Source organism: Schistocerca cancellata, chromosome 1 (genome assembly GCF_023864275.1).
Source record: "Schistocerca cancellata isolate TAMUIC-IGC-003103 chromosome 1, iqSchCanc2.1, whole genome shotgun sequence".
NCBI classification, from domain to species: domain Eukaryota; kingdom Metazoa; phylum Arthropoda; class Insecta; order Orthoptera; family Acrididae; genus Schistocerca; species Schistocerca cancellata.
The window spans coordinates 783759795-783783533 of NC_064626.1; the positions used below are offsets into that span (position 1 = coordinate 783759795).

The 23739-nt window shown below is 38.5% G+C and overlaps 1 protein-coding gene across 1 annotated transcript in view; it reads right to left on the bottom strand.

The window, feature by feature from the left end:
- Positions 1-9463: 9463 nt before the first annotated feature.
- Positions 9464-23739, bottom strand: part of LOC126187448 (methyltransferase-like protein 17, mitochondrial) — a 126749-nt gene continuing 112473 nt past the window's right edge. The window contains exons 9-10 of the mRNA XM_049928537.1: positions 17459-17597; positions 9464-9885 (exon numbers count right to left, since the gene is read on the bottom strand). Of these exons, the coding sequence (XP_049784494.1) occupies positions 9786-9885; positions 17459-17597 (239 nt within the window). The 3' untranslated portion in view covers positions 9464-9785. The remainder of the gene's footprint in view (positions 9886-17458; positions 17598-23739) is intronic.

The following is a 23739-nucleotide window of genomic DNA, read 5'->3' on the forward strand; positions in this document are numbered from 1 at the left end:
TGTTTTGCGTATTCTATTGGATGTAGTATCACTAAACATTCAGATGGACATGTGGGGCTGCAATACGATGGTGCTCCAACAGACTTTGATGTTGATGTGCAGAATCCCATCACATCGCATGCCCCAATCAGTGGACTGGTAGAGATGGACCAATTGCATGGCCAGCACAGTTATCATATCTGGCACCTATCAACCATTTTCTTTGGGGTAGTATGAAACTTATGATGTACAGCACACTTGTAATGTCAGTGGAGGACCTTATTGCTCGAATTCACAGAGAATTGAAACACTTCAAAGCAAACTGCACGTACTGGCTCCTGTGATGAGTATCTGTGCCAATGATGCAGGCTCTGCATTGATGTAGGAGGTATGCAGTTCGAAGGCCGTTTGTAACCCACACAGCATGATGTGCTACTCATTGATATAGTGTGGAATACACACTCATCTCAGACTTATATTTGGGGGGGGGGGGGGGGTGGAGGAGGGAAAATATGTATATATATTCCCATTAGTTTTCATTACAACTTTGGTTTCATTCCCAACAAATTACCAGTACTTTTATGCAAAAACCGATAATTTTACATATAAAATTATCTTCTAAGCATTGCACTGAAATATATTGCCTATATCACATAACACAATCTGTTTCTTTCAATACATACACTGTTAATGAAATATTTTAAGTCACTATATGGTGGGCAACAAGATCACTCTTTTTAACTATCACAAAATGCATTATGCATTATAAGTAGAAATCCATGACTAACAACTCAAGGAATACCTTTTGTGTCACTTTTACTCATTGTTTCACACACATTTTCTGCCTGATATAGTCAAAACAGGGCTCTCAAAAAAAAAAAAAAAAAAAAAAATCCCAATTTCATCCATTCCTAACAATACTTTAAAATTTATTCTGCGCCTCTACATTTATTATCAGTCATTTCCTCTTCTCTCCTAGCCCATAAACCCAACCACCCAGGATGCCCCACTGTAGTCAGTTACTGTGCTCCCACTGGATCTCTGCTCTTGTAGACCAACATCTTCAACCTATTACCCGGAACCTACCCTCCTATATAAAAGATACCACCCATTTCCTCCACAATTCCTGTCCCTTTACCACATGGTGCCCTGCTCGTCACTATTGATATCATCTCCCTTTACACTAACATCCCTAATGCCCAAGGCCTTACCGCTATTGAACACTATCTTCCCCAACACTCTATAGTTTCCAGACCAACAACCTCCTTCCTAGTCACCATGTCCAACTATATCCTCAACCACAATTACTTCTTCTTTGAAGACATTTCCTACAAACAAATCCAGGAACGGCTACGAGCACCCGCATGACACCATCCTTTACAACCTGTTAATGGGCGATCTAGAGGAATCCTTCCTAAACACTCAGAATGCTAAACCCCTCATATGTTTCAGATTCATTGAACACATCTTTGTAATCTGGATTGAGGATGAAGACACCCTATCCACATTCCTAAAGAACCTCAACAACTTCTTCCCCGTTTGCTTCACATGGTCCTACTCAACCCAACAGGCCACCTTCCTTGATGTTGACCTCCATCTCAAAGTTGGCTACATCAGTACCTCTGTCCATATCAAACCTACTAACCACCAGCAATACCTCCACTTCGTCAGCTGCCACCTGTTCCATACTAAGAAGTCCCTTCCGTACAACCCAGCCACACATGGTCATCAGTCCCTCTCAAAATATACCGAGGGTCTCACTGAAGCCTCCAGAGATTTTATCCTCCAACCTTGTAGAATAACAAATCTTCCATGCCTTATCTTACCAGTCTCCCACCACCTCCCAAAGCCCCACTGTCCAGCCCAGAGGAGCAGTCCCCTCATAACTCAGTACCACCTAGGACTGGAGCAACTGAATTATGTTCTCCACCAGGGTTTCGACTCAATCTCGTTGTGGACTGAAATGAGAAATGTCCTGCCCACTATCCTTCCCATCCCTCCCACAGTGGTATTTCGACATCCCTACACAACCCCTGCTCCCAACTCCTTACCTCATGGCTCGTACCCCTGTAATAGACCTAGATGGAAGACCTGTCCCATAGATCCACCACCTACTGCAGTCCGATCAGAAACATTACCTATCCCATCAAAGGCAGCGCTACCTGTGAAAACAAGTCATGTGATCTACAAGCTAAGCTGCAATCACTGTGCTGCATTCTGTGGGCATGACAACCAACAAGCTGTCTGTATGCATGAATGGCCACTAACAAACTGTGGCCGAAAAACAAGTGGACCACCCTTTTGCTGAGCACGCTGCCAAACATGACATCCTTCATTTCAATGACTGCTTCACAGCCTGTGCCCTATGGATCCTTCCCACCAACACCAGCTTTTCTGAATTGTGAAGGTGGGAACTTTCCCTGCAATACATCCTAAGTTCCTGTAACCTTCTGGGTCTCAATCTTTGTTAGTCATTGTCCTCACCCATCCATCCGTTGCCTGTTCCCATTCCAGCACTACAAAACCCTCATTCCACTATCACACCCAATCTTTTTTACTTCTCTCCTGTTCCGCTATCCCCCCGTGTCTAGCCGGCCCTCCATCTAACCTGCAGCACTTCCTGTCCGCCACCCCTACACTACTATCACTCCCACTCCCCACCCCAGCCTCCTCCTTACCCCCCACCCAGTCGACGCCCCTATCGTGCACTGGTGTTCAAAGGCTTTACTGGCCGAAACCCTTATTTGTGACAGTCTTTCTGTTGTGCCTATCTGCGACTCAGCATCTCCGCTATATGGCAAGTGGCAACTTTCCTTTTCATAATATTGTTACATTACATCCTGGATTTTCCATTGTTTGATTTATTTAATAATCATTTCTTAAATGAAGTAAAAAGTATGGGGACAACCAGTTCAAGAGAAAAATCACAGCACTATGTTGAAAAAGTAACTCTCATAAAATTCAGTCATCTGAATGTATTACCAACTTCTAATTCTGAAATTTAAAAAGTTATATGTTCTCTGAAAATAAAAGCTCATCTGTTTTAATGGTGTTTCCAGTAGAGTACTCAAGATTTGTTCATATATAATAAGCCTGATGTTATCTGAAATATGTAATGCACCACTAAATTAAGGCATTTTTCAACAGAGACTTAAATAGGCCATTATTAAACCCCTCTTTAAGAAAGTCATAAAAGGGATGTCAATAACTACAAACCTGTTTCCTGCTGATATCATTTTACAACGTTTTCCATCAAGTTTTGTCTGTTACACATTGATCACATGCTGAATCAATTCATAAATTTAGTTTTCTCATTCACTTGCCCTGCTTCAATAGGGTGAAACAGAACTCGATACTATCTTTGCTTTTCTTCCAATAATGTAACCCTGAACAGCTCTCCTTCCTGACATCATACGTGTGTGGATTGGTAAATTGTTTCATTCCTCTCACTGTATCCAGTACTGTTTGCTTGGTTAGAGACAATAACTCAGTCCAGATTTACTTGCTCTTCCACATTTGTTGTCCCTTAATAATTGTGTAATATTCTTAGGTTTTTCCAAGAATGTGTACAGTCTTCATATTCATCTCCTCTCTCATTTTTTTCTATTTTGACACTCTGGTCTTCCATATCTGTCACCTTTAAATTTAGTATTACATCTGGAGGTGGGTTATTGTTTGAGAATAATTTGCCTCGAGGACACAACTTACTGTACCACCAACTGTCCATATCTCCAAATCACTATTATTAGCAGTCCACTTACTCCCAAACCCTTTATCAGACTAATTTAAATAATCAAGGTGATGTAGAAATTCTAACACAGTTTTACCTATTAGATTCTCTTTAGCTGTTCTTGGTCACCAGTTAATTAGTGTTTCAATTAAATATGATTAATCAATTCTGTCATCCAGATATTTGGCTTGATTTATATGCTGCTCTGCACAATTCCTATATCCACACCATGATTATTATAAGCTCCACGTTGTTGCCTTAAAATATTCTAGGTGCCTGAGGAACCAGAATTTTGTTTTGTACTCCTCTCGAACTGTTTATACATCTAAATGTATCTATACTCTGCAAGCCACCTTACAGCGTGCGCCAGTCAGTACTTTGTGGATCACTGTGACTTCCCCTTTTTGTGTTCCACTCACAAATGGTTTACGGGAATTACAATTGCTGGTAAACCTCCATATGGACTCAAATCTCTAATTTTACCTTCATGGTCTTTTCATGAGATATATGTAGGAGGAAGAAATATATTGTTTGTCTCTTCTGGAAATGTATGATCTCAGGATTTTAGTAGTAAATCACATTGTGATGGACAAAGCTCTCTGGCTGCATCTGCCATTAAAGATGGCTGAGCATCTGTGTGACACTTTCATGCTTACTAAATAAACCTGTAACGCAATGTGCTGCTCTTCTTTGAATCTTATGTATTTCCTTTAGCAGTTCTACCTGGATTTCTTCTCACACTGTCCAAATGAGGACTCTGGAAGCTACTTACTATGTTGGTGGAAGACATTTCCTGAGAATCCTTCCAGTCACTCTCAGTTAGGTATCTGCATTACTTGTGATTACTTTTATGTGGTTATTCCACTTTACATCACTCTGTACGTAATTTCTAGATATTTTATGGAAGTAACAGCTTCCAGTGATTGCTATGCATTCATGTAATCATAAAACAATGGGTCTTTCTGCCCATTTATGAATATGTTACATTTGTTTCTGTTGAAGGACAACTGCCACTCCCTGCACCAAGTAACAATCCTCTGCTGGTCTTCCTGGATTTTGCTGCAGTTTTCAAGCATTGCATTGTCTCTATATACAACATCATCTGCAAAAAGCTTTATACAACTTCTTATGTTATCGACTATGACACACATAAAAGGTGTCTCTCCTAAGAGTCATCAGGCAGATTTTCTCTGGTGTTTTGGAAAATATTTGCAATTTTGTTTTTGCAATATGTAGCTAGATCCATCCCAAAAAAAGACTGTTCATCACATATTTTTTTAAGTGACAGAAAGTGTCTCTTTGTTTCCCACAACAAACAAAATTATTTTTTAAGCAGAATCAGATCAGTCCCAAATCAGTCTTGTGCAATATTTATTTTATTGATCTGTATTAACACAGACAGTAAAACAGGAAGAATAACCAGTAGCGAATGACCAGTGCCACCGCATACTCCCTTCGTGTACACGTGAAGTTGTGAGGGTAATCTGAAAAAGTTCTCGAAATAGAATAGAAATAAACAAGTTACTGCAGTATTTTTCAATGCAGTCTCCCTGTATGGTTACACACTTGGTCGAGTGATGTTCTAATGGTTTGATCCCATCTCGAAAATTAGATTCCTCCCAGCCTACAGAATATCCAGCAACTTTGGCTGTCATTGCTTCATTTGAAGAGACTGAGGACAATTTTGGGCTTGGGGAAGAAATGGAAATCTGATGGAGCCAAATAAGCCAGATGCAGCAACAATTCATATCTTAGTTTATGTATTTTTGCCAATGGAAATAACACTTGTAGGTGGGTGTGCATTATCTTGACAAAAGACAATTTTCTTCATTGACAAAGATGGCTATTTTTTGTGTTCTTTTTTGTAGCTGGTCTAGGAGGTTAGCACAATATTGTCCAATAACTGCATGATCAGTAGGAAGATAAACTATCATCAGAATACGTTTTGTTTCTCAGAAAACTAACGCCATGACCTTTCTGGCTGACCATACCATCTTTTTTTCTTTGGTGGTGGTGAATCAACAATTTTCTGGTGCTTTGACTGTTCTTTTGTCTCTGGTTTATAGTAGTCACTAACTGCCACAAAAGATTATTTGAACATTTCCATTCAAATGTGTTTCTGTTACTGCTTTGAGAGCTGCAGCACCACATTGTACATCATACAGAATATCAGTATGGCAAAGAAAAGAAACACAACATCAGTGACAATTTAATTTTCACTACGCAACACTTCTTTTAATTAGTATTCTTTCAGTTGAATACTCTTGACCCAACAGCAGCCTCCATGTGTTTCAACACACAATCAATGGGCAACTGAATTAGGTCACTCACGCCTCACTTTCCAGTGCATCAGCTCCAACTGCCATGCCAGAAAACACACTACAGCAACAAGCTCTTCACATATGACTGCACTGCATTCCTTGGATTCACAAAGCCCAGTGCCAACTGCTGCAGGCAGAACAATTCCCCTTGTTGACAGCAAACACCTGTCACTCTCAGCCACCCATTTGCGGACTGCCTTGCTGCTCTTCCATGTTTCTTTCTTTGCCTCTCCAGAAGAGACTCTTTGTTCTGCAAGTTAATAGTAGTATTCCTTCTGTTCACTGACCGATTTCACATTCTTCATTGTGCCATAGCTGTCTCCCTCTGTTGATGACAGTGGCCAACCCTTGGGCCAGCAACGCCAATGAAAACATACTCAGTTGATCAAGCAGTGCCACTGCCAAACTGAAAACTTCTCCACCGTCACCCACACTGGCAAGATGCTGGCCCAGCTCGATGGTGTCTTTAATGTACCTGTTGCCAGACTGCCATCAGCTCTATCCAGATGCCAATTCTCACTTCCGTGTGGGACTGCACTCAGTGGCCAACATGTACCTGTGCCCTCAGGTGCATTTGCAACACATGACTGCTGCATGGGTTGTAATTCAAATGTGCCATGAACTTGCTAATTAATGGTTAAAAAAACTATGATACAATTTTCACTGTTCACCTAATATTATCCGTCACATCATTTCTGTTCACACCCAACATTTTCAGTCTTTTCCAAAGTCTGTTCATAACTCTAAGGTACATTTTTTCCTAAACAAAGCAACATCTCTCCTCTATAAAAATTCCCTGAGCTCCTCATTCTGGGTAAAATAAAAAGTTTTGCTTCTGAGACTGATTCTCTTGTCATTCATCTTCAGCTCTCTGCTTGCTACCACCTACTGTATTTTATGGACTATAAGACGCATTTTTTCCTTGAAAAAAATTGCCTTTTATACTCGAAATTAATATAAAAATGCCCAGTGTTTGCTTTAAATTCCCATGTCTTAAAAATGGGCATATATTCGATGTTGTGGGAAACCACTTACTATCTGGCAACACTGGATTTAACTGGCAGCAGCAGTGCACCAAAGCGACGAACATGACTTGTGGGGATTCACAAGCTTCCAAACATTGGCCCTCTCCCACCCCACCATCACAAACCTAGAACACTGTCTAGCCTATGATGTGTTGTTGCAGTGTACAATGCCAGTGAAATTGTATTGAAGGTGATGTATGTTATCAGTAACAGTGCAATATTTTTGTTAGTAGCTAGTTTTGTAATGGAAAAAAATAAAAGTTATTCATATGATGCGGGCTAGCTGAGTGGCACTTCAGCACTCCACCAACACAAAAAAACATTCGTGAATGGTGGGCTAGTAAAGAAGAATTGAAAAAAAGAGGAAGACTATAAATGTGCAAATAAAGGACTGAAAGCAAAATGGCCAAAACTATTAGATGATATACTGAAATGGATACAAGGATACTGTCAAAATGGCACTGGAATTAAAACAAAAATGATTCAAATATATGCTCAAAAGCTAGTGCTACAGTGTAACTTAACAGGCTTTAAGGGTGGAGTTTGTTTGGTGCTGCAGATTTATGAAGTCATGGACTTAGTGTGCAAACCAAAACCAAAATATCTCAGAAAATGCCACAATAGTATGAAGAAAAAACATTAACTTTTCATTACTTTATTATTCAACATTGAAAAAAAGCCAGTGTGGAACTAAGCCAAATAATGAGTATGGATAAAACCCTTCTGACATTTGATATGCCAAGTAACAGAATTGTTGCCATGAAAGGTGCTAAAACTGTAACTATAAAAACAAGTAGACATGAAAAAAATGCACTACACTGTTGTCCTTTCATGTTGTGCTGATGGTACTAAACTTACTCCAATGATTACTTTCAAGTGCAAATCAATGCCAAAACCTTCTGAAATACCGCCAGGTGGTGGTGTTCACATACATGACAAGGGCAGGATGGATGAGGATGGTATGAAATTATGGATTAACAGAGATGGGAGGGAAGGAAAGTTGCTTTATTGAAGTAGAGTTCTTGTGCTAGGTCAGTTTAATAGGCATTTGAAAAATTCTGTAAAAGAGACACTAAGACACGGAAATACAGAGCTTGCTGTTATTCTGAGAGGACTTACTTCACAAGTGCAGTCTCTTGATGACTCGAATAAATAAACCACTTAAAGATATGAGAGAGGAATGCAACAACGGATGATAGACAAAATTCAACACAAATTCATGCCAAAGAAAGCTTAAAATGACCTATAATGAAACAAGCATGTCAGTGGATAAAACAGTCATGGTCTAGAGTGAGAGAAAACATTATTGTTAAATTTTTCAAGATGTGTGGCAAAAGCAACGCTCTTGATGGCAGTGAAGACCATCTTATATATAAGAAGAGGACAATGATGATGATGAAGAGGAAGATGAAGAGAGATTTCAGATGATGATTTTCAAGGATTTTGACAGTCTGTTTGGTTTTATAAACTACGAATTTTTTTAGTCTGGCTTTGCAGTCTAATAATAAAAATAGTAAAAATGTAAGTTTTTGAAAAAATTGCTAAAAATTAATGTGCATTTTATAGTCCGTAAAATATGGCATGACATACTGTTTCACCACATTGCTCATAGAGCAGACCTCCCTCACCTAGTAAATGCATCTTTTAACAAACCATACCCTAGCAGTTACATATCAAAGAAAAAAACAACTTTAGAATCTTATTTATAATATTTTAGGATACTCATTTGTAATTCATTCTCGTTACAACACAAAAAATGCTGGAAGAGAGGAAAAAAATTATGATGGATTCAGTTCTGTAAGGACAAAGTGTGCCCTGACAAAAAAGAATGTCTTGGCCATGGGTATAGGTCATAAAGATATTATTATAGAACCAGACTCGCCCGAGGAATTTAGGACCTTAAGTGGCTTGTAAGCATTGCCCCACATTACCAATAAATGGAGTGGTATATAAGGGACTATGTGCGTGACCAAGAGTTTGCTTTTTAAATATTTCCTTCAGAAGAGTAGTAGTTGTTGGTTATGTACAAGGAATGAGGTGTTGAATTAGAAGATGGAGTGCTCAGTGGTGGAAAGGCCATTCGCAGTAGGATGTTTAGTGTGAAGGAAGGTGGTGTCAATATGGTCAATGCATCAACTATATGTTAGCAGTTATTTTTACTGTTTCCATTGTTTGTATCCCTTCCAGGCCTTTCCACTTGTTATTTTTACTTCTGTGTTACCCAGAACTTTCCAGTTGTTATTTTATATTTTCACTGTTTGTGTCCTATACAGGACTTTTCAATATCATAGACACAATTTATATTGGTAAGTTACACTTGCTGCTAGATTATGGATTTGCTACTGAAATACTATTCAAGGAAAACATGTTAGAAGGTATCATTAAGAAAAATAAAGGGAAACATCTAATTTAAAATGGATCAGTGCCATGAGTGTATCTGAGAATGTTCATGACAGGTGACACTGACTATAAATTTATTACTATTTTGTAATGTTTAGAAACACTTGTGAAGCAGCTCATATTCTTGGAACACAGAAAATGTATCAAACAATTATTTAGCCACATTTCTGTCAAAATTGGTATACATGTTCGGAAAGTCTGTGAGATGTTAACGAATGACAGTAATATACAGGTGAACATATTGCAATCTTTACAATCAATCACAACCACTGCCTACTTACGGTGTAAAACATTACCGGTAAGTAGGTTTCATTCCTAAAATAACTGTAATTAGTTTTCACCATTCACTTCACTATTCATTTCACTTTCCGTGAGATTCACAGGAAATAAGTCACCCCATTTGCTTGCTCTTGCACATCTGTATGCACTTCTGAAAAAGAAAAGTTTTCCTCACATCACAAACCAAGACACAAAAACAAAAAAAGTGACAACTATATTCAGTAATACCCACTGCACTTTGAATGATTGCTTGTATTGTAATCATTGACTGAATAGAGGGATTTTATAGAAAAGAGTCTATCATTAATTTAAAAAAAGTGTACAGTAAGCTCATTTTAGATAATACAACAGCACTTAAAAATCTGTCAGATAAACAATTATTTACAACAAGTTTATCTTCAGGGACCTTTAACTGTATAATTCTTTTTCTTTATGTGAAGCAATTTGCAATATAATTTAAATGGATAGATAAAAATTCTGCTCACCAACTGGTCGCAGGAGAACACACACACAAAAAGGTTTAACTTTTAAAAACTTTCTGAGCCAGTGGTTCCTTCCTCTGGCAGAAGAGTTGAAGAGGAAGGAAGAGGGTGCAGGAAAGGGAGTTGATAGGTTTAGGGAAAGGGCATAGATCCAAAAAGTCACCCAGAACCCCGGGTCAGGGGAGACTTACCAGACGGGATGAGAGGAGAAGACAGACTGTTGGGAAATGCACCAGATAAGATCTGAAAACCTTAGGGCTTAAAGGTGGAAGACAAGGTAATATGAACACAGAGATTACTACTAAAACATTATGCATGAGTAAATTAGAGTGAAAAGCTAAGAGCATTGAATGTAACAGAGGTGGGAGCAGGGATGGCAAAAAATAGACAGGTTAAAAAATGAAAGATGCAGAAAACTAAAATAGAGTGAAGAAAGGAGTAGCTACTGTGAAGAAATGCTGAGATAGAAGGAATCAATGTAAATTAGGGCCAGGTGGGTGGTGAGAACCAAGGGCATAAGTATGGCACTAGTTCCCACCTGTGTAGTTCTGTCAAACTGGTCTCTGGGGAAAGAATCCAGATGGCGCATATGGTAAAACAGGCACCGAGGTCATGCCCGTCATGTTGTACAGCATGCTCTGCAGCAGGATATTGTGTGTTGCCGGTTTACACCCGCTGCCTATACCCTTCATCCTGACTGATAACTCATGATACTCATGCCAATGTAAAAGGCCAAACAGTGTTTACATAACAGCTGGTCGTTCACAGGTGGCTGCCCCTTGATACTATATGTTTTGCCAGTTCAGGGCTGGAATAAATTAATGGTAGGAGGGTACATAGGGCAAGTCTTGCAGCGAGGACAGTCACAAGGGTAGGAACCATAGGGTAGGGAGATGGGTGCAGCATGAGCATAGGGTCTGACAAGGATATTGCAGAGATTGGGAGGGTGACAAAAAGCTATTCTAGGTGTGGTGGAAAAAATGTCAGACAGACTTGATCTCATTTCTGAGCACGATTTTAGGAAGTCATGGTCTTGTCAAAGTAGCTGATTAATACATTCAGGATAATACTGGGTGACAAGTGGTGTGCTCTGAAGTTGTTTTTTGGAGGGATCAGCAGTACCAGGATTGGCTGTGATGGCCACAGGAAACCTGCTTTTGAACAAGGCTGTTGGGATAATTATGTTCAGTGAAGGTTGAGGTGAGAATGGTAGTATATGACTGTAAAGAGTCTTCATCCGAACAAACATGTTTGCCTCAAATGCCCATGCTGGATGGGGGTGCATTTGACATGGAAAGGATGGCAACTGTCAAAATGTCAGAAAGTTTTAATGTGGACTGAAGTGTGTAGCTGGCCTTTGGCGAGGATGAGATAATCATCAAGGAAACTGGCATGGGATTTGGAACAGGACCATGTGAAATTTAATTGTGAGAAGGTATTTAGAGATACCCTGTTGCAGAACATACTCTAAAACATGACAGTCAAGAGCTCAGTGCCTAAGCCACACATTTTTTTCCAGTTTTTGTAATCCAAAAAACCGCCTGCGGCTTAAAATTGAGAGCAAAGTAAGTGGAAGTTCTGAAAAATGTTGGTAGGTGCCGCCACACCTAACTTCTGCAGTCTAATATATGTAGCGCTACACAGGCATGCTTTGCAGGCACAAAGATAAACACTGGTGCCAAAACCTCTGCGTCAGTAAATAAATTTAAAAAAAGGTGGAAGACGAGCTTTTTTTCTCCGTCCCGAGTTTCGACCACTGCATTTTCATACATTATCCAATGAAGTAAATACAAATTCCATACTGTTCATCTTCGAATGTAGCAGCCTTTCAATGTACTACAAAAATCTGACTGGCAAGACTGTTTGGGATGTTTGTCAATATGGCCAACTCTATATTCTGAATTTTTTCCTACCTGTGTCAAGTGATGGTTGCTAATAGGAACTTTTATGAATTGTGAATCACCTGCAGAATTCTCTTCACCATAATAATACGAATGTAAACATTTTGCCATGTATTCTTTCATGTTTGCTGCTATCTCATTTAAATCCTGTCTGCCTAATAAACTACGAAACTAGAGTGAGACAACAGCAAACGCGAAAGAATATACATATCATGTCATGTTTATATTCATATTATTCTTATTCCGAATAGTGATACAGTCAGAAATGAAGCACGGCAACTGACTAGATTTTTAAATCTAAGATGACTCTAATTTCTATGCAGAATGTAATGTACTAAAGAGGCATCTGCAAAGATTTTCAAATGGAGAAAAATTTTCGCTAAACTCTTGTTCAGAATATCTTCTATCATACGCAGCCTATTATTTGGTTCTCATTTATCATTATCAAATAAAGCAGCAGTGAAAGTAACAACAAATAGCAGTATCTTGCCATTGTTTTGCTAATGAGACAATTCCTCTCTTTTTTCATTATAAGCAGCGGTTGCGCACCCAAAAGCAAGCCATGCCGCGAGCGGCAACAGTCCGTAAACACTCATTATCAGAATGCAAGAAAAAATGCATAACACACTAAAATAATGCATTTTCAGCTTAGAGTGACATGAACACCTACAACAAAGAGAACGGCACTTATCAGATCAAAGAAAAATAAGCAATCAATTCAAATAAGATGAAGCATGTGAAAAAGGAAGGGTAGCCGTATAAATACGGATGGAGTGCCTGACACATAGCAATGGCTACCTGGTAAAGCTTAACTGCTAAGCTTACGACTCGAACCACACTACTGTAGCTGTATCGTCATTCATTCTACCTAAATTGTGTCTCATATTTCAATGGACCAACTTTGTTTCAATTTGGAGGTGTGGTCTAAAACTTTTCTGCCCCCTTGAATTTTGGGTCTCAAATTTCAGGTGCGGCTTAGATTCGGGAATTTTTTTTTCCTTGATTTCGAGTCTCATTTTTCAGGTGCGGCTTAGATTCAAGTAAATACGGTACACCATCTACATTCTTTCCCCAGACACCAGTTTCTCAGATTCTCGCCACCCACCTAGCTTTAATTTATGTTGATTCTTTCTGTCTCAGCACTTCTTCGCACTAACTACTCCTTTCTCCATTCCATTTTAGTTTTCTGCATCTTTCATTTTCTAACCTGTCTATTTTTCGCTGACCCCCCTCCCACCTCTGTTATGAGAATGCACTTAGTTTTTCCCTCTTATCAACTCGTGCATGATGTTTTAGTAGTAAGCTCTGCGTTCATATTACCCTGTCTTCCACCGTTAAGCTCTAAGATTTTCAAATCTCGTTCAGTGTATTCCTCATCCATCAGTCTTTCCTTCTCATCCCATTCGGTAAATCTCCACTGATCCTGGTTTTTGGGTGACTTTTCTGGACTGTGACCCTTTCCCTAAACCTCTCCAGTCCTTTTCCTTCACCCCTCTTCCTTCCCTTCCACTCTTTTGCCACAAGAAGGAGCCACTGGCTCCCAAAGCTTGTAAAAGTTAAAAGTTTTTGTGTGAGTGTTCTCTCCTGGCACCACTTGATGAGTAGATGTTATATCTATGCATTTACGTTTTACTGTCAATAACCGATTATTTTTGGCATTACAATTTACAATATGTCATCCAACTACAAATTTAATTACAGTCTTGTCATTTCCTATAATCTATGAAACGTTCACTTTTTTACAATGAAACTAATACATTATGCTGGATTCAAAGCCACAGACATTCAAGGCAGAGTGAACATCCTCAGTGATTTTTTTATATGCATTAATGTAATGAATAAACAACAGGTGGGATGGTACTGACCATTCTCTCCATATAAATTGTAGCCTGATGTGATGCTTCATGTGTAATTCCTTTAAATTTTGTCTAGTTTACTGTACTTTAGATAAGAAATTCTAATATATATGGTTGCCTCTGCAGTTTTTCTTATGTATACTGCACCAGCTTTACTCAGATGCTGAGAGCATGGTCATGCACTATTCCCCATTGTTAAAAGATTCTGAATAACAAAGATTAAAGACAACAGGAAACATTCCATGTGGGAAAAATATATCTAAAAACAAAGATGATGTGACTTACCAAACGAAAGTGCTGGCAGGTTGATAGAAACACAAACATACACACAAAATTCAAGATTTCACAACCAACGGTTGCTTCATCAGGAAAGAGGGAAGGAGAGGGAATGACGAAAGGATGTGGGTTTTAAGGGAGAGGGTAAGGAGTCATTCCAATCCCGGGAGCGGAAAGACTTACCTTAGGGGAAAAAAAGGACAGGTATACACTCGCGCGCGCGCGCGCACACACACACACACACACACACACACACACACATATCCATCCGCACATACACAGACACAAGTAGACATTTGTAAAGGCAAATTTCACCAGTTCCTGATGAAGCAACCGTTGGTTGCGAAAGCTTGTATTTTGTGTGTACGTTTGTGTGTCTATCAACCGGCCAGCACTTTCATGGAACAGCCATGGGTACCAGGATGGCCCCCTCGTACGCCAACCTATTCATGGGTCGCTTAGAGGAAGCCTTCTTGGTTACCCAGGCCTGCCAATCCAAAGTTTGGTACAGATTTATTGATGACATTTTCATGATCTGGACTCACAGTGAAGAAGAACTCCAGAATTTCCTTTCCAACCTCAACTCCTTTGGTTCCATCAGATTCACCTGGTCCTACTCCAAATCCCATGCCACTTTCCTTGATCTTGACCTCCACCTGTGCAATGGCCAGCTTCACACGTCCATCCACATCAAACCCACCAAGCAACAGTACCTCCATTATGACAGCTGCCACCCATTCCACATCAAACGGTCCCTTCCCTACAGCCTAGGTCTTCGTGGCAAACGAATCTGCTCCAGTCCGGAATCCTTGAACCATTACACCAACAACCTGAAAACAGCTTTCGCATCCCGCAACTACCCTCCCGACCTGGTACAGAAGCAAACAACCAGAGCCACTTCCTCATCTCCTCAAACCCGGAACCTCCCACAGAAGAAACCCAAAAGTGCCCCACTTGTGACAGGATACTTTCTGGGACTGGATCAGACTCTGAATGTGGCTCTCCAGCAGGGATACAACTTCCTCAAATCCTGCCCTGAAATGAGATCCATCCTTCATGAAATCCTCCCCACTCCACCAAGAGTGTCTTTCCGCCATCCACCTAACCTTCGTTACCTCTTAGTTCATCCCTATGAAATCCCCAAACCACCTTCCCTACCCTCTGGCTCCTACCCTTGTAACCGCCCTCCCGGTGTAAAACCTGTCCCATGCACCCTCCCACCACCACCTACTCCAGTCCTGTAACCCGGAAGGTGTACACGATCAAAGGCAGAGCCACGTGTGAAAGCACCCACGTGACCTACCAACTGACCTGCCTACACTGTGAAGCCTTCTATGTTGGAATGACCAGCAACAAACTGTCCATTCGCATGAATGGACACAGGCAGACAGTGTTTGTTGGTAATGAGGATCACCCTGTGGCTAAACATGCCTTGGTGCACGGCCAGCACATCTTGGCACAGTGTTACGCCGTCCGGGTTATCTGGATACTTCCCACTAACACCAACCTGTCAGAATTCCGGAGATGGGAACTTGCCCTTCAGCATACCCTCTCTTCTCGTTATCCGCCAGGCCTCAATCTCCGCTAATTTCTAATTTCAATATGCCGCCGCTCATACCTCACCTGTCTTTCAACAACATCTTTGCCTCTGCACTTCCGCCTCGACTGACATCTCTGCCCAAACTCTTTGCCTTTACAAATGTCTGCTTGTGTCTGTGTATATGCGGATGGATATGTGTGTGTGTGCACGAGTGTATACCTGTCCTTTTTTCCCCCCTAAGGTAAGTCTTTCCGCTCCCGGGATTGGAATGACTCCTTACCCTCTCCCTTAAAACCCACATCCTTTCGTCTTTCCCTCTCCTTCCCTCTTTCCTGACGAAGCAACCGTTGGTTGCGAAAGCTAGAATTTGGTGTGTATGTTTGTGTTTGTTTGTGTGTCTATCGACCTGCCAGCGCTTTTGTTTGGTAAGTCTCATCATCTTTGTTTTTAGATATATTTTTCCCATGTGGAAATATATATATATATGAATATAATAGAGCCTTTACAAATGTCTGCTTGTGTCTGTGTATGTGCGGTTGGATATGGGTGTGTGTGCAGGTGTACACTTGTCCTTTTTTCCCTCTAAGGTAAGTCTTTCCGCTCCCGGGATTGGAATGACTCCTTACCCTCTCGCTTAAAACCCACATCCTTTCGTCTTTCCCTCTCCTTCCCTCTTTCCTGATGAAGCAACCGTTGGTTGCAAAAGCTTGAATTTTGTTTGTGTCTATATATAGACACACACACACACACACACACACAACACACACACACACACACACACACACACACACACACACTTGGGCTGTGGCCACTTTGTAAACAAGTATATAATTCTACCAGAACAATATCACACACTGGCACAATTATAGAGTCCACAAAATGTTTATGCCCCACTATAGTTTATGAGCATCACACTGGAGTTACTCTACTACCTACTTCAAATGTAACTGTGGCAGTTTGTCATTTCCAATGAACTAATTGGATACTAACGTTCTGACTATATTCTTTGTTCTCTTCATGACTGTCACCTCATCTCTGGCTGATACTGGCGAATTCGTATTTGTTACTAGTAATGCTTTCATGTGTCAGTTCTAAATAAGCCTGTATTAAACCTTCCAAGCATTTATTGAATAACTCCAAACACCAAGTTTCATGTTTCTGGTTTAAGCTGTGTTGTTTCCACTAACTATAAATCACCCTGTCATTAAACTAGCACATAATATTTTACAGAATTCCACCCATCCATTTCCAAGATAACACTGAATGTGCTGGTTGGTGCAGTAACGCAGAGTTAGATAGATCAGTTAAAAATTATGTAGTTAATATGGCAAATTAAGATCCCCATGATATAATGTAATCCTATATTTCAAATATCTGACTCTCAGTTTTGAATGTCTACTCATTTATAATTAATAGATCCAGTAAATAAAAATTGTATTTCAATCCTTGAAACAATCAAGATTAGTGAAGGATAATGACACACACATAAGTTATAAAAGGACATTACAGTAATAAAACACATCAGCTATACTGCTGCAATAAAGATAATGCAAGCAACTATGTCATGATATCCCATTACATATTAAAACACAGTATACAGACCATATCACTAAATTGGCATACACTGACACAACATATTGCCCAGAAAACAGACAAAACATTTGCTTACTTTCCATGTTTAGAGGCTGTAAAAATAACTTCTGTCAGTTTTCCTGATGCTGTGCACATTCTACAGATGGTGTGTCTTGACCTTACTAGTGTTGGTCTTACAATTCTGGGCCACTGTGCATCATCACTATGTCTGCTGCCTGCAAATTGTACAAAATCCATAACACTCACTTCAGAAAAGGTGATCGCTATGAACTATACACCTAGTTAGTCTTCCCTAAATGCAAGAAATAAAAGTCAAGTAAATAAATTGGCTTTGCAAAAAAGAAAGAGACCATTCAATAATATATTAAACATGAAGTTGTCAGCAAGCAGAATGTAAATGTCATCTGAAGTGCAACCCATCGTTAACACAACCCTTGTTACAGGAAATTTAGGATGGATAAAGATTTTTTGTCTTTTCACATTTCTCCCTTTTTACTTCAACAATCAGTGGAACAGTGACAGTATACTAATGAGACATTACTATGAATGAAAGTGAAATTTGAAAATGGGTAGAATGTAGGAGGAGGAAGGGTGTTGAATTTAGTAGTAAGGATAACTGTTCACATATTGAGATCAGCAAGAAAACTGATGAAATAAGACAAGCTATATGAATTGGAGTGGTTAAAGAAAAAGGATAGAATCCATGAATGTGAAAGAAAGATATGATAAAAATAGAATACAACCATGAGCAAAAGACAATAACCTAAATTTAGCACCAGAGGAGGAGGGGGGAACAGAAAATAATTGTGATGACATGGTTGAGGACACTCATCATGAGAGGTATTTAGTAATTCTGACAACAGACTTAAGGCTATATGGAACATAGTGAAATGAGAGAGAGAACAGGATAACATGATTATTGAACACAATGGAAGAGCTATAAATGGTATATCACAGGTAGCAAACATATTTAACAATCATTTCTTAAATATAGTTTGAAAGATACTGACAAACAGTTTATGAGGAAAATCACAGAAGCATGTCAAAAAAGCAGCTCTCCTAGAGTTCAATCATTGATACATTTGTGCTACTAACTTATCCTTCTGAAATTAAGAAAATTATATAGTCCCTCAAAAATAAAAACTCATCCAGTTTTGATGGTGATTCCCATATAATAAGCCCCTGAAATATGTAATGTATCACTAACTCAAGGCATTTTTTCAGAGGGGTTGAAATATGTCATTGTCAGTTTCTCCATAAGAAGGGATGACAAGAGAGATGTTGATAACTACAAACCTGTTTACTGTTGGCATTATTTTCCAATTTTTTTGAGAATAAGTACACCATCTTCTAGAATAGTAATCCACTTGAGCAACAATAATATCCTCAGCTAATCACAGTTCAGATTTCAGAAGAGTTTTTCTACTGAGAATGCCATTTACATGTTCATTCACCAAATTTGACAAGCATTAAATAATAAAATAGTCCCACATGGTATTTTCTGTGACCTATATAAAGTTTTTGACTTGTGAATCACAATATTCTCCTACATAAATTGAAATGTTATGGGACTGATGGTATAGGCAACCAATGGATAATGTCATATCCAACCAAAAGAATGTACAAATTTGTACTTGGTAATTCAACTGATGTAGTCCGAGGACATTATTCTGACTGGGGAGAAATCACATATGCAGTTCCCCAAAGCTCAATCTTACGTGCACTATTGTCCCTCACATATGTAAATGGTCTTCCATCTAGCACACAACAAGCACAATTTGTTCCTTTTTCAGATGACACTAATACTGTAAACAGCTGACAGATACACACAGAAACAGAAAAAATAGTAAACAATGTTCTCAGAAGTACCATTGACTGGTTTTCTGTAGATGGTCTCATCCTCAATTTTAAAGAGACACAACATATTCAGTTCTGCACATCTAGGGGTACCACACCAGTGATAAGTTTAACACATGATGAAGAAATAATAACTAGGGTAGAAACTTCAAAATTTTTTGGTGTCTAGATAAATGAGAATTTACACTGGGAAAGCACATTTCGGAAATCCTAAAACAACTTTGTTCAGCCACATTTCCACTTAAAGTCACTGCAAATCTTGGGAGAGACAAATCAGTAAGCTGACATATTCTGCATATTTTCATTCAATACTGTCCTATGAAATGATGTTCTGGGATAACTCATCTTTAAGAAAGAAAGTGTTCATTGCTCAAAAATGTGTTGTAAGAATAAGGTGTGATGCACACCCACAATCACCTTATGAGGAATAGGCCGTGCAGATGTATTACAAGATTACACAAAGAGTGAGTCTTCATCTAGGACATTATTTGGAGGAAGATAGAGAAAGTCATTTTGTTTGTGGAGAACACTATTTCTCATCAGAGAACTGTCATAGCTTTTAAGAAATCCCTTTGGTGACTCTAACACACAGGTCTTCCAAATGGTTTTGCTATATTTCGAGATCTGCTATTGCCACATAAATCTTTTACTAACAAATATGAAGGTATAAACTCACCACTACAAGGTTCACTACTTAACATTCCTTTATTCATTGATTGATGAGATGATACACTTATGCTTTCTTTTGCCTCTTGTGAAGCCCTGACTTTATAGGGAGAAACTCTTTGATGGAACATTTACAATCTCAAGTGCCATTGTTAGTGTGTTGCGAGGTTTTTGTATTCACTACTGTTTTTATCATAGACTAAATGATGTTGCACATACTAGTGGCCTAATACTTTCATATGTTTTTGTAGCTTCAACATAAGGAATCAACTTCATTACCTTTATTTCCTGACACTTTCTCTCTTCCATGAAAGCCATATATATTTTTAACTTGGGACTGCATGATTCATAGACCAAATGGCACAGAAAAAAGGCTATGAAAACAGGCTCAGGTTGTAACTTCGCTACATTTACTACAGATTACTTTTCCCTATCACAATGTGGTGGATGTTTATAATACTGGCATTTAAAACAGCTCACTGTGTTGGGCATGTAGGGTCATCTTTTGAACCTTGATGTGTTCTGGCTATATGCATTTTCGCTATCTATACATTTCCTTCACTTTCTGAGAAACAGATGTTCACATACACAATGTACCACACCTAAATCATCCACATATTTTAATTTTCTAGCAATACATTCAGAGCTCTATGGATATAGAATGGTGAAACCTTTTCAAAGAAGCTACTACTTTTTCACTACAAAAAAAGCATTCTTTGATACACTCAGTGCCCTTTTATTGTACATGGTTTCTTTTAGACCTTAATTTTATCCATTGTTTTTCAGTGTTTCGTCCACGACTATTTTACTTTCGTAAAATGAAGACAAACTGCCTTCAGTCACAAGTTGCATTTATTTATTGCACTATGCATTTCGAGCCCTGGAGGTTCATCTTCAGGTGCTTTGTAGTGATTTACACCAGTTTTTTTAGTTGTTTGCCTGTTGATATTACATTTTTGTGTTACAACATTGTATATTGTAGATATAAGTTTAACAGCGTTAATAATATGAAACCAACTTACAGTTTAACATTGTATGATGTCTGCTTCTGTTGTACAGTTGGTATACACAATATACATCTTTAATTTTGTAGTACATACTGGGATATATACATTGTCACACACTTTTTCACACAAAAACACACCTGCATATAAACTTTCACAGTTGTTAAATAATATCCTCAGAGAATTTTACACTTTTGAAACCACATACACAATAAAAAATGCACATGAGTTAACAACACTCATCAAAGATGTAAAAATCCCTGAAGAAGCTAGATTTGCCTCATTTGACATTATCAACTTGTTCACAAATATACCTGTTAAAGAGACAATTGAAATTATTAGAAAAAACCTCATCACACACAAAAACTAACCATACCAGAGATTACAGAGTTGGTAGATCTACTTGAACTAGTACTGTCCCACAACTACTTTTCATTTAATAATAAAATCTATCAACAGAGAGAAGGCTTAGCTATGGGTAACTGCATGTCAAGTTTCCTAGCTGACATTTTCATCAACCACTTAGAGAATAAGTTCTTCAAAGGAGAAAAAAAACTTGTTCAAACAATTGTGTATTACAAGAGATATGTAGATGACACACTACTCTTATTTGATGGCACTAAAGATGAACTTGAAGAACTCCTCACATCATTCAACTCACTCCACAACAAAATAAAGTTCACAATAGAACATGAAAGAAATCAATCCATAAATTTCTTAGACCTCACAATTGTGAATGAGCAACAAGAACATAACTTGTACATTTACCAAAAACCAACCTACACTGACATCACACTACATGAATCTTCATACCACCCGAACACACATAAGTATGCTGCATTTAGATCAATGCTGAACAGGGCACATACATTACCTTTAAAACCCGAAGCACTAATACAAGAAATAGATAGTATCAAAACAATTGCAGCAAATAATAGTTACTCTGTTAAATCAATTGATAAACTTATCTAAAAAAATTCAAAGCAACATCACTCACAAAAACAATGAAAAGAAAACTACCAACACAAAACAAATCTTTACAAGCATTCCATACTTAGGCATAGTATCACAAAAATTAGCTAACTTATTTAAAAAAAAATATATTAAAATATCTTTCTCCACAAACAGCAAACTTGGATACCACTTACGTCACACAGTGAACACAAACAAGCCAATAACACTACACAGTGGAATATATAAATTACAATGTAACAGTTGCCCTGCATTTTACATAGGAAAAACTGGAAGAACCTTCCACACACAGTATAAAGAATGCACCGACACCTTTCAACTAAACCATTTTGAAAAATCTACAATAGCTAACCACATGTATATTAATAAACACAGGCTTGACGACATCCACAACAGCCTAACTGTACTTCACACAGAACCCAACAGTAAAAAATTTAATCTACTAGAACAGTTAGAAATAAAGCTACACAAAGAAAAATATTCTGAAAACTTGTTGAATGAACAAACAGAGTTTAAAAGCCACAACTTTTTTCTACACCTTTAAAAGTTTATTTTTTCCTGGGAATCAAATCTGTAATAGTACAAACAGCTGACAACCTACAATATGGTGCCAAATAATTATTTTAATAATACCTGTGTACTAGTAATACTATATCATATTATCTTCTGTGAAACAAGAAAATCGATTATATTTAGAAGCAGAACATCTGTATGAATGAACGAGAATCTTTGGCATGTTTACGTTCTGCTACTACAATGTGCGAAAAAGTGTGTGACAATGTATATATCCCAGTATGTACTACAAAATTAAAGATGTATATTGTGTATACCAACTGCACAACAGAAGCAGACATCATACAATGTTAAACTGTAAGTTAGTTTCATATTATTAACGCTGTTAAACTTATATCTACAATATACAATGTTGTAATATCAACAGGCAAACATCTAAAAAAAACTGATGTAAATCACTAAAAAGCACCTGAAGATAAGCCTCCAGGGCTCGAAATGCATAGTGCAGTAAATAAACGCAACTTGTGACTGAAGGCGGTTTGTTCTTTTAGACCTTTTGTTGTTGGAGAACTATCCTCCAATGAGTTTTTCATGGACTGAGTGCGAATACTGATCCTCTGGAGGTGTTTTTGTTTGATATTGTAGGACCTACTGATGTCCCTTGAGCAGCTAGCAAAGCCCCAGGTACCAGAAGCAGCCCAATGCAATCAAGGTGCAGTAATTTCCGAAGAGGTTACCACCTAACAACTATTCAGCATCAACAGCTGTCCACCCCCCCCAGCATGTAACACACAAAGTTTAGTCTATTTAAATCCTTGAGATCTGAGTTGGTGACTTAAGACCCTCCTTCACTCTCACACAAAACGATATTTAGAGTGCTCACTTATTCAAACTTATTCTAGTTCATAAGTGTTGTAAAAGTTGTTACACTTCACATCAATATGTTCCGCACCTATTTCTTGAAGGTAACTCTTTGAACTCCAAAAGTTATCAGTGTTCACAAATGGTTAAAATGTTGATTTGTTGGGTAGGTGGGGGTGGGGGCAGAGCAATGGTAAGAGGTGTCAGTGACTGTGGAATACTGTACTTAAATACTTACTGTTGGCCTACCGCACTTTGAGGAGTTGCTACCTAATGTAGAGAATAACTACAAATAGGGTTTGTATTAAAAGTTCCTATATCTAGTCCACTTCCCTTTTGGTGGATTGAATTGAATATCTTCAGACCCACAAAACATGAAATTGTAGTAAAGCAATAAACATGAAAATGCTCTGTGACACATTCTGTCCTCTTCATTTCATGGCTGACATATTTTAAAACATTAAGCACTTTAAAGAAACCAGGA